Here is a 12,016-nt window from a genome sequence, read left to right on the forward strand (position 1 = left end):
CCCATATTACGCCATGCATTTCATTTTTTTTTATTATCCATGTGTTGATTGTTCGTGTTCTGTTGTGTTTTCTGTAAAAGTCTCAGAGCCTGCTCCATGCTGCCTTTTGTTTTTGGCCGACAATACGGGCAAGTTAATGAGCCCAGAAACTCGGCCTTAAAACACCCATGAGTCATAACGATTGCACGCCATGAATTCATGTCACAAAGTTTTATGTTAGTGGAGGAAATAAGCAATCGAGTAAGATGCTAAAACATGACCGCAGCATTTGTGCTTTCGGTAAGAAACAAGGGCTTCAGGCCGTGCAGGTGGGCATAAAATCACAAGTGCTCCGTACCAGTGAGTCCTGGCCTCACTCAAGCAGTTAATATATTCACTGCAGGGGTGGAGGGAGGAATGTAGAGCCCCAAGAGGTTTCCATTTTGGCTAAATGCATAATCTCATTGTCCTTTTTTTCAGCTCTAATTGTCGCACCTTTCACTCCTCTACTGCAATATTCAGTGGTATTTAATAGGGCTACCAGAGGGCCAGAATAGACTAAGCTAATTCTCACAAAAAAGAAATCAGGATCCCTGCAGGATACCTGGAGATTCATGATTTTTCTCTGTCAATAAGTGAGGATAAAAAGATGCAGGTGACTGAGTTCGTGCCTCACTTGGATCAGACGTGAGAAGCACGGAGGAGAGCTGGGATGCAAGCCATGGAGACTTGGCCGGGCGCAGACATCTGGCCTGATTTGACTTCCCACAGCCTCCCCCCCCCCCCCCCCCCCCCCTCCTCTGGTGGATCAGGAGCACTATACAGCTGCACCGTGCATGACAGCAAGAAATCTGTTGTTTTGCTGAACGCCAGAGTCAAGTAAATTCTTGGATGGTGGGCCTCGTCGTCGAAAAGCTACCAGTCACGCAGCGCTCTGTCAGGCCGGTGGGCTGCCAAACTGAGGGCCTTGTGGATAACACGGGGTCCTCAGCAGAGAGACAAATAATTCGATTATGCTGTTGGGGCACTCTGTGTGCTTTTTATCAACAAGAATGTAAACTGTTCTAGCAACATAAATCTCCTCAGGTGGAGTGTTTAAAGGGGCAGTGCACTCATTTTATACATCAGTACGTGTAGGAAATACATCAGATCATTTGGGAGGATGTCGTGAGCCAATCATTTGTCCATCCAATTAATATCAGAGGGTAAATATTAGTAACATATTGCAGTCAACAGCCTCAAAATGCTGAATCAACACCACAAACTAATTATAACCTTCATATAATGAATTGCAGGGCAGCTAGGTGCATTCGGAGAGGTCTGATATTAAAATGTTTGTCATGTTGTATCAACTTTACCAACTTTTGACTGTATTTATAAGGAATGCATGTCCATAAAAGACACTTTAATATATTTTAGGCAGACCTGGTTGTCCTTCAATCCACATGTGCTAAATGAAGGCATAACAGCTGCAGCAGAAGGCTTCACTGTGCCTCGTGGTGTCTTTTGAATTGCTTTAAACTCCATTTGGAGAGCGGAGGTTTCACTGTGACACTTGCACAGCATCCTCGTGTTCTACAACGTATAATAGGGACTCCCATAGCTCTGGAGGGCAGAACGGTAGTCTTGGGTCTCAGGTTTCAGGCGAGGGGCCTCCTCTTCTTGAATGGGGCCGAGTTACGTGGAGGTGGTGCGGGGGGGGGGGAGGAGAGCAGGAGCCTGCGGGAATCAGAGATTCTTCTTTTGTCCTCTTGTTCGGGACCCCGACACACGGGGTCAATGCGGGCTGCGTGGGCTCCCACTGAACGACTGCCTCGGACGCGGACGCACGCAGAAGCCAATGAGAGCGCGCGCTAATTAGGTAAAGCTGGTCGAGCAATTAAGCGCGAGAGGAGAGAGAAGCCACGCGGATTGGGACGCAGAAGGTTGGTGTGGGGGGTTTCTTTTGCGGCAGGAGAGGTTTGTTGCGACAGTTTAGTTTCTTCCTTCTACTCCGTTAAACCGCCGTTGAGTTGAGTTGTTTTACCAGCAGACTTTAGTCTGAGTTTGCGAAGTGAGTTCCACGGAACGAAATTTTGGATTGCGCGTGCCAGAGTGCGGTGAGTCGCTGCGAGCTCCTATTTGTGTTAGTTTGAAGCTGAAATGAGAACATATGACCTGTAAACCTTTGATAGAAGTCAGTTAGTTCGACTCAAGATGTTATAAAAGCATATAGTTTGTTAAAACTGCAAAAACAAAGGCTATTTTTGCATAAATTAACAACTGAATGTCTGAATAACCTCGCACCGCAGGGATTTTCCTTTTGTTTTTCAATGAGTAATTCTACTACCAGCCGAGTGGTTTTAACTTTCCAAACTAATCGTGTCTGTGACTCCTTTTTGAAAACGACTGCTTCATCTTCATCACCGGGCTCTAGTTTCCCCTCTGAGGCTCTGCAGCGCTTTGTTTTCCTCCAGGAATGCCACACTTTCCAAAACAATTCAGTCTGACTCAGCAACGCGTGTTCAGAGCCTTCAAACCGTCCTCCTTCGGATCTTTTAAACTTCCTGCTGCTCAGACATGGGGATTTCATGTGCCCTCTGTCTGCTCCCTGAACCCTACAAAATCCAGCTCTCTGCTTTTGGTTAGGCAGGAATGTCCGCTCGCCTTCGCTTTGTCCAGATCCTTTGCCCAAAAAAGCTCTCCAACCCCCCCCTCCATCTCCTCCTGGAGCCCAGTGACTCCTGGAGCAGAGAAGCCATTAAATCAGTGGAGCCGGGTTTAGCCCACATGAGCAAATAAGCTACTGTTTGAAAGCTGTCTTTGGTTTGCTTTTAGGAAGGTGGCATTGACAAAAAACAATGTTTGCGCTAGGAAACCCGTTTGTCCGAGTCAAATAGATCGTTTGGTGAGATCTGCTTTCCCTCTTGTCTTTATTTAGATTGGAGGGTGGCACATTTTACAGTGTGTTTACAAGGGCTGCTGTAAAAGTCTCGGCTGAGGACATTTGGTCCGTCTACGGAGGAGTCTTTAACCTCTCGTGGGCCCTTAGCAGGAGCCGAACTCTCCTTTGGAGCAGTCACACCTGCTGTACGTCGGTTTACATCCCAAAGAATTAAAAGAACACTGAGAAGTCGGTGGTGCGAAGCCAGAGGCTGAAAGTACACAAAGTTTCTGTCTCTCCTGCCAAGAGTTGGTGGACAAATCTTTTAGTTCTTGGCAGAAGGACACCAAAGTAATACACCACCCAGGCTGTGATCCACATTCAACTTGCAATGTTTCTTTTTGTGGGAGATTAATTTTGTCCTTGAGGAAAATAATATTAAGAACTTAAAAGATGGCGATGTGTTGACACTGTTCAGCAATACTGTGTTTTGATTATACTGGTGACTCCACGGCTGTCTCACCACTCGTTTCCTTTCTCAAAAGATGCTTTTGGTTCGGCGTGCGGGAGTTTTCACAACGGGTCGTGACCCCCGAAGCGCAGTTTGAGCCGGAGAGGGCTGAATATCGGATCACAAGGAAGAGTTTCGGTGGCGGAAACCAAGCGCGGTGGTAACTGGGACGGATGACGTTTTAAAGGGACAAACCGCCTCGTCCAGTGCCCCTTTTTATCCATACATATTTATTTATTTCACCAAGTACTGCGTTTTCCATATAGACTTCCACATAGAGAACAGATGTCACCTCGTGGCGGTACGTGTTCCCATCTCACACTTTACTTCAGGGTCACAAAATCTTCTGTCTCCTCAATCAACCAACGTTCCCCCCCGACGTCCCACCGTTGCATGAGATAACGATGGGACGTGGCTGGAGCCTTCTCAACCCTCTTTTGAAAACGACTTATGAGGAAAGTTCTCCGACTTAATTTTAGATCCGAGAAGTGTTTCAAGGCCTGTAATTTTCCATGTCTGGAATCTGGATCTCGCCAACTTCCAACATGTTTTCATAGCTTTGGTGTAGCCGGGGCAGTATTTTTACCATGACAATGACAGTTCTGTTTATGGTGGAGTATATCCTTCTGGCCAGGCTCGGGCAAGTCAGCCTCACCTAGTCTAAGCGCGAAGGGAAGGCGCCAAATGGAAGAAAGGTTTGGCGTAGGAATGGATGAGTAAGCTGGCGAGTGAGGGCCTGACTCTCGTGCACTGATCCGAGGCGACGTGCCTACAGATGCTTGTAATGGCCACAGCCTTGTCCTGTTCCAATGAGTCATGAAATGCTGGTTATTTTCTTAACTACACCCTGTTCTTTTATTTGTTTTTTGGAAGTAGAGTGCAGAAGGTAGGTGCAAAGAGTTTGTTCAGCTCTATTAGTGTTGGTGTCATTGAGTCGTTATTTTTAGAGTAAATATCAGTTTAAATGTCCAGATATTTAACTAAACCGATACTGGACACCTTCTGACATTGTATTTGCTTCAAGACAACTTTTTTGGCTGGTTTTAGAGAAAGAAACCTAATATTATCTAGCTAAGTTATCAAACTTACAGCACGAAGTCTGAAGTCAGATTTTTGTTTCTAATTAACCTGCAGAACTCGGTAAATCGAGCTTTTCTGCAAATTATCCCCTTTTTTAAAGAAGCAATCACTTGCAATGTTTGCACCTGCTCAGTTCTTTTCTCCATGCCAAGGTCCTGTTGCTGCATCAAACTGTGCTTTCTACAGAATTTAAAGGGATAAAAAAAGTTCCTAACCACATGCGCCGCTTCAGTGTCATAATTCCTGCAGTCCAAAGCCGCAGCAGGCCTCCTCACGGCGAGCTGCGACTTGCCAGCCGACACTTTGATGTTTGATTAAGCAGCTCAGGCCGAGCCGGTCAGGATGCTTGTAAGAATGCAGGTTCACCAAACCGCTACCAGGACCAACGGGACTGATTCTGAGTTAGTTGTGTCGTTTCCGCATGAATACCTGCCTGAGAGATGTGTGTGACTACAACAGAGCATGTGGCTGTGTGTATTTCTCAGCCCTGCGGTTGCGGTTTACCTTGCATGGCTGTATTTGCACTTGCGTTCTTTAATCATTGTGTGGAACCTGATGCATGTGTACACTTCCTATTAATCCAGTGACGAGTATTTGAGTTTGTTTTGTTAATTTGACTAAAGACTCTTTTTTTCATTGTCGAATATCTAACCGCTTATTTTCTGAATGAATCAGTTGGTCGACAAAATAATCGGGAAGATTGATGATTCATTATTTGTCATTTAACATCACAGGAAACTTATAACGCAGCAAATAATCACATTTGAGAGGCTGGAAATGGTGAATTGAGGAAATGGCAGAAATGAAGTAGTTGACAAAAATGTGATTTGTTCCAACTTTAATATCAAACTCTGGCCGTGTGAACTGACCAAATGCGGCTTAAAGTTGCTTTGTCTGGTTATTGTAGTTTGTGCAGTGGAAGTAAAAAAAACACATGTTTACATTGCAATAATAAGTGACTGCGTTAGGCGGCTCATTGACATTAAAAAAGGGAAATGAAACGAGAGTAAAAGTATTGAATCAGTGTTTTTCCTTTTCGTCCAGAGATCGTTTAGCTCCCCGGTCATCTTGGCACCATGAGTTGGAGCTTCCTCACTCGTCTGCTGGACGAGATCTCCAACCACTCCACCTTCGTGGGGAAGATTTGGCTGACGGTGCTCATCATCTTCCGCATCGTGCTGACAGCCGTCGGCGGGGAAACCATCTACTACGATGAGCAGAGTAAATTTGTCTGCAACACGCTGCAGCCCGGCTGTGAGAACGTGTGCTACGACGCCTTTGCGCCGCTCTCGCATGTCCGATTCTGGATCTTCCAGGTGAGCCGCACGTCACAGTTCAATGACTGCTCGCCATTAGTTGTGAATGTATCGTCAGATCATGTCTCTTTGTGTCCCAGGTGATCATGATCACCACCCCCACCATTATGTACCTGGGCTTCGCCATGCACAAGATCGCCCGCTTTGACGACAGCGAGTACCGGCCCGTCCGGAACCAGAAGAAGAGGATGCCCATCGTCACACGTGGGGCCGCTCGAGACTACGAGGAGGTTGAAGACAACGGAGAGGAAGACCCCATGGTCGCTGAAGAGATCGAACAAGAGAAACCCGACAAGGAGGAAAAAAGTACAGCAAGCACTTCCAACTCTCTGTCTAATAGGCTTCTAACCGCTTCAGGTTCCAACCAGTGTCTCCTTTTTGTTTTCAAGGCTCGGAGAAGAAGCATGACGGCCGTCGGCGGATCATGCGTGACGGCCTGATGAAGGTCTACGTGTGCCAGCTGTTTTGGCGCTCCTCTTTCGAGGTCGCCTTCCTCTTCGGCCAGTACGTCCTCTACGGCGTTGAGGTGATACCCTCCTACGTCTGCACTCGCTCGCCGTGCCCGCACACCGTCGACTGCTTTGTGTCGCGCCCCACGGAGAAGACCATCTTCCTGCTGGTGATGTACGTCGTGTCTTTCCTCTGCCTGCTCCTCACGATCTTGGAAATCCTCCACTTGGGGATCGGTGGCATCCGAGACACCTTCCGCAGGCGGGCCGTGCTCGGCTCTCGCACCCCGCTTCCATCCGCCTCGCGTGCCATGGCCACCGCTCCACCAGGATACCACGCCACCATGAAGAAGGAGAAGCTGAAGGGAGAGCTGAGGGACTCGCCTATAGGCGACTCCGGGCGGGAGAGTTTCGGGAACGAGTTGCCGTCGTCCAAGGAGCTGGAGCGGTTGAGGAGGCACCTGAAGCTGGCCCAGCAGCAACTGGACCTGGCCTACCAGGCAGATGAAGGAATCCCTTCACGAAGCAGCAGCCCCGAGGGCAACACGGCTGCACAGACGGCCGTCGAGCAGAACCGCCTCAACTTTGCCCAGGAGAAGCAGGGGGAGGCAAGCGAGAAAGGTAAAGGGCACACTTATACAAGTAGTTTCATTTCGGTTTTTAAAAAAAAATGTGTTTTCCACGTGCAGTTTTTCTATAGTTGGGTAGTAAAGGAGCAAATTAGTCCATTAAAACCTCAAAACATAATAATTTCAATTATTCATCCAAAGAAAAGCCAAACATTCGTGAGTTTTAAGGTTTACTCATTTAAAAAACGAGTGTTTTTAGACTACAAATGGAAAGTTATTTATGCTGTTGTCTTGAGTGAGCAAAACAAACAATTTGAAGAATATAAGAACGATTGCCCTAAACTGTCTCGATAAGCATCTCAGACCTTTTTTAAATATGTTTTCTCTATAAGTCAACTTCTGAACTAGGAATCTGTTAAATCAACTGTCCAAATAGTTGCAGATCATTTTTAGTTTTGGCTCTGTTGTCAACATCCCTCTGGTTTATTTCCATGAGGCCTGACCTCAGGTCAGCGAGACGCCATTTTCAGTGAACAAACGTGCTAAATATTTGTCTGTCACGTCTCTCCTCCTCCTCTTCCTAGGAATACATGCCTGAGCCTGCCTCAAACGTCTGTTCTTCCATTCCTACTGGCCTTACACCCCATATGGGAGTGCCGTCAGACCACTGAGGGAGACCAAAGCGCGTGTGTACGTATGCGAGTGTGTGTGTTTGTGTGTGTAGATGGGAGAAATATGCCTTTCAGTATTAGAGGCGAGTCGGAAAAAAATGCTGACCTGCCATTTGTATTGTGACAATTGGTTCATCTCCACGACTCAACTTGAAAGCCTGCCACATCTCGAGTTTCTGCTTCCAAACCTTGACTGTGCCTTTCGGCTAAAAACATTGTCTACACCCACTCTGTGTTTTTGTGGCCATTCAATAATCCTCGTCCGTTTCAGACCTTTGAAAGGACGACCGAAAGCTTAAACCTCCTCCGGGCCAAGTGTACGTCTGTTGTCTTCAGCGCAAAAGAGAGGCTCTCTGTTTATGCAACGTCGCCGAATGTTAACGTCTCTCTTTGTCGAGGCTCGTCTGTGGTAATGTCTCTTCTGGAGCGTGTGCAGCAGCGTTTCTTTGCAAAAGGAGGGCGGCTTAACCTGCGCTGGATGAGTCACGTTTAATTTAAACAGATTTGATGTTTGGGATTATTGGTGGTTCTTATCCACACGCCACACCATTTCAGAAATATTTGACGGCGTTTTGAAGCCCGTGTTTGCTCGACTCGGCCAAAATGTTTACCTGGGAAATGCTTGAATTCTTTATCGACAGGAAATGTTCCAAGGAATTTCAAAGAATCATTTTTTTTTTGTACAATCAAGTCACAAAGCACTCCGTATATTTTATTGTTTTACTATTTCTTGTCGAAATCTCCAGAATATTTACTTTTTGCATCACTAATGCCACCGAATTCTGAAAAGTAGGCTCGTGGCTGTTGGTATATCCCTCCCTTAAATTGTGTCCTAATAAAAATTATTCATCACAATGTTCATCTTTGCAGAAATTGAAAAGAATAATTTCTCATTTTGTGGGTTTTTTTTGCTAACCGGCTGGAAACATCTGTCTCCCGCTCTACCGTCAACAATGAAATTCCATCCTCGTCTTTTTGAAATTGGCATTCTTCTTTGGTGAGACACATTTTCCAGTCTTGACGTGTGCACCACCAGCCCTCCGTTGTGCTGAAACATGGATGCTTTCATGTGTCCTGGGGAAAAAAAAAAAAAAAAAACCCCAAACCCAGCTGACGCACAGCCCGTCGTCATGTAAACACGTATAATCTTAAATTCATGGTGAGGCTTCTGATCAATAGCTTTCAGTGTTCATACAGAGTTCACACTTTTCATAGCCTGGTTTTATGGTCTTTGGCTGGAATAGTGAAACCTTGCCAAAGAGCGTTTTGATACTGTATTTTTGTAATCATCTCACTACGACTTTTGCTACTTGTGGCACGGTACGACATTCCATTTTGAATATGATATTTAACCAATGGTTAATAAGTTTCTTTTTTTTCTATTGTATGTTTTGTAGTTTTTGTAACTGTAGAGATTATTTTGTCTTCAGAGTAAATAAATATATTTGAACGTTATGCTTTGGACTCGACTCTTTCTGTGGTAAAGTTGCTGCGCTTGTTTGTTTTTTTTGTGTGTAAATGACACAAAAAATATGAAGCCTTGAATTTATTTGTGGTATTTACAGAACACAATTGAGTTCCATGTTTAAATCGATGCTTTAATATTGATAATGAACATCATTAGCAGACGTCTGACTGTATGTGAAGGTATTGATGTGAAATGAAGCCGTGTAAAAGTAGACATAGACTGCCCTCTAAAGGTCAGAATCACAATAAAGCAATAAAATGCTGGCCTTGCAGTATTTTTCCTTTCAGATTGTAGCTTAAAAAAAGTAAACTTTTAGAGTATGTGGTTGGTAAGACAAGTGGCATGCACAGCTTTGAAGGGTCTGTTCAGAAATGTTCGCTTGGCTGGATGGCAGAAAAGGAACAAATGTCCTTTTTGTTTGGTTGTACTGGCCCTTTAAGCTTTCAGGTTCAGATACAAGTACAATCTTCAGGTATAATGTTGGGCAAGGTCTCGTACATGAACGAGTGCCCGCCGTCAGATGTTGTGGTGATCCTCAGGGACCTCATGGTCCCTGGGACCGGAGCGCAGCACTGTGTGATGCCCAGCATGGCGGTGGTTCGATCCCAGGCTGAGCAGTTCCCATGACAGTAGTAGAAGGTCAGCAGCTTTGGATGGACGATCCAGCTGCCCCAGCCCAGCTCCTCGAAGTTGATTTCGATCTCTGCCCTGAGGCAGTCGCTGTGCTGAGGTCTCTCCTGAGAGGGCCGCTGGAGCAGGTCCAGAGCGGCGGGAGACCAGGGAATGGTTACTGGTGCGTGGCGGGGTGAGCGGACAGGACCACGAGGCTGAGCGTGGATGTGAAGAAAGGGCGTCTTGTCCGGTTCGCCGGTGTGACACTGACAGGCTGGACAGCGGACCTGGAGCAGGAAAGGGCCCACAGCCACAGAGGCCAGTGGCTTTTGATCCAGGTGGTAGGTGGTCCATCCATCTGAGCTCGTCTTGGGTGGAGCCTCTGCCGCCCGAAGAAGCTGCTGCACTGAAGTTAGAATGAACAGCTGGGTGGAGGAGTTGCCTCCTTCGCCTGCATAGAACCAGAAGTGGGCAGATGTGACCAGCATCTCCAGGTTGTTCATGGAGGGCTGGAAGTAATACGTGACGTGGCTGTCAGTGGTTTCTCCAAGAGCTGAGTCAGATGTGGCACAGGATGAGTCTGCCAAAGTGAGATAAGAAAGCAGTCAGTGGAGTTTGAGGCTTCATCCTCATTGCCAGGCTGTTGTCTGGAGGAGGCTTCTCTTACCTCCTCTCAGATCAACACACTCAATAACTTGAACTCATGAACTAATTTACAGTATTTGGCTTTGTGTGTCTGCAGCATGCATGTAGTGAGTTTACTACCGTATGAAATAGTGTGATTTCAACATTAAGATATGCAATGACTATAGAAAATATAGTCCAGGCAGTGTAGTTTCACTTTGGTTCCATTTTAGTCTCGTCTTGTGCTCAAGTACCCTATAGAACAAAACGATTTATTTTTACATGATCGGGGCAGTTTTATTGTGCAGATGTGAGAAAAATCTGATAACGCATGTTGTCCTTTGAATTAAGGATCCAAAATGATTTGGCGTGAATGGAAAGAGTATTTTAGCTGTTATTTGGGTAAAAGACAAAACAGCAGCAAAGCTTCTCACCAGAACTGGGGAAGAGAATGATTTCAGATGTTTCCTGGGTCGGACTGGTTTGACGGTTGACCCACGCTGTCCTGCTTGTCCTGGGGGCCCTCCAGGGTGCATGCCTCGCTTCTTGCTGTGCCGTGTCCCTATCAGGACCCTGGACTGTGGTCAGAGGGGGCTGCTCCAGCCCGAGGCCCTCCAGGACCCGCTCTCTGAACCAGGACAACGCAGCTTCCCGGGACAGCTCCTCTCCCCTGCAGGCTTGTGTCAGAATGTGGATCCACAGAGGGCCCAGGACGAAAAGAGCACAGGACACCATAACTGTACTGCACGCAACTACTTGGCACTGTTAGGGCGTGAAAATACCTTCCAAGTGTTACAACAAAAAAGTCCAAAACGGAAGTCTGGCGATTTTCCAGTGTGGAACAGCCTTTCTATAAAGATGGAGATCCAATGAGCTCCACAAAACTGATCCTCGTCTGTGACTTTCCTAATTCTCACACGTTTCTTTGGCTCCGCAGCGAGCGAGTCTGAGTGAAGTCTGCAAGCAAAAGCGTTTTTTGTTTCCAACACATAAGTGGAAGATGGCAAAGGACGGCCTTGACGATTGGGAAGTTGCATTATCTGCTTCGGTGGCTGTTTCACACAGTATTGAGGGAATTTGTCTGTGTTTTGTTGTGTCATGTAAAGCATAGACGGATGGTATTAGAAAGGTTTTTCACACTCTACTGCAGAGTGTCAAGTCTTCAGAGTTATGTTGCGTTGACATACATAATCCTGATCATATTAGTCTGATAAAATGACATATTTTCTGTTTGTATTATCATCTGCAGTAGGTGGACAATAAATGTTTCACAGTCATAACAAAAATATCTGAGTTTGTATGAGCTGGTATTACCTTCTCAAGATGCTGAAAACATTCATCTGTGACCTGTATTGCAGAAGTTTTATATTAAGCACACTTTGACTTCATCATAGCGGCCATATCTAGAACACACACCTGTTTTCCCACGAACAAAAAGTCTTTGTCTACTGTGGGCCCTCTTTATCTGACTGGCCTTGAATCCGTCTCCGGGAAACGTTTTTTCATGAGGTGTGTTTCTGCACAACAACATTTAATCAGCTATTTAACAGGCCGAACACCAGATGTTCACAGACGCTTTGTTTTGAACCAACCAATTGCATTTGATGGTATTCATCAGAACAGGAAGCTTGCACCGTTTTCTTGGAGGAAAAAAAACGACACAAGGCCTGAGCATCCTCTGATGCTTTATTTCGTGTGGCTTTGTCAGACAAAAGTAGGAATTCAGCATTCCAAGTATTGTTCTTCAAATCTTTATTCCACCATTTCTTCTTTACCTTTTTTGGCCCCTTTCTTTTTCTACATTTTTTAAGCTACAGAAAATTGAGAATTTCTGAGTCTGATTCATTTTTTTTTTATCTTTGAAAAAAATGTTT

At 45.8% G+C, this 12,016-nt stretch overlaps 2 protein-coding genes across 4 annotated transcripts; one reads left to right on the top strand and one right to left on the bottom strand.

Moving 5' to 3' along the window:
- The first annotated feature begins 1,709 nt into the window (after positions 1-1,709).
- Positions 1,710-8,893, top strand: LOC306796970 (gap junction gamma-1 protein-like). Of its 3 annotated transcripts, none has more exons than XM_079296071.1 (5): positions 1,710-1,904; positions 5,478-5,749; positions 5,830-6,055; positions 6,139-6,819; positions 7,352-8,893. In XM_079296071.1, exons 2-5 carry the CDS (start codon positions 5,510-5,512, stop codon positions 7,363-7,365), a joined length of 1,161 nt encoding a protein of 386 aa, XP_079152197.1. In that variant the 5' UTR covers positions 1,710-1,904; positions 5,478-5,509; the 3' UTR covers positions 7,366-8,893. The 3 variants fall into 3 exon arrangements, with proteins under 3 accessions (XP_079152197.1, XP_079152199.1, XP_079152198.1); XM_079296073.1 differs by having other exon boundaries at positions 1,749-1,840; XM_079296072.1 differs by lacking the exon at positions 1,710-1,904 and adding an exon at positions 1,919-2,078.
- Positions 8,894-9,355: 462 nt separating this feature from the next.
- inha (inhibin subunit alpha) lies at positions 9,356-10,877 on the bottom strand (the record flags this gene model as incomplete). Its single annotated transcript, XM_079296282.1, has 2 exons — positions 9,356-10,098; positions 10,577-10,877. The coding sequence occupies 2 exons, from the start codon at positions 10,875-10,877 to the stop codon at positions 9,356-9,358; spliced, it is 1,044 nt and encodes a 347-aa protein (XP_079152408.1).
- Between the last annotated feature and the right edge of the window lie 1,139 nt (positions 10,878-12,016).

This window comes from Melanostigma gelatinosum (assembly GCF_949748355.1).
Source record: "Melanostigma gelatinosum genome assembly, chromosome: 24".
NCBI lineage: Eukaryota > Metazoa > Chordata > Actinopteri > Perciformes > Zoarcidae > Melanostigma > Melanostigma gelatinosum.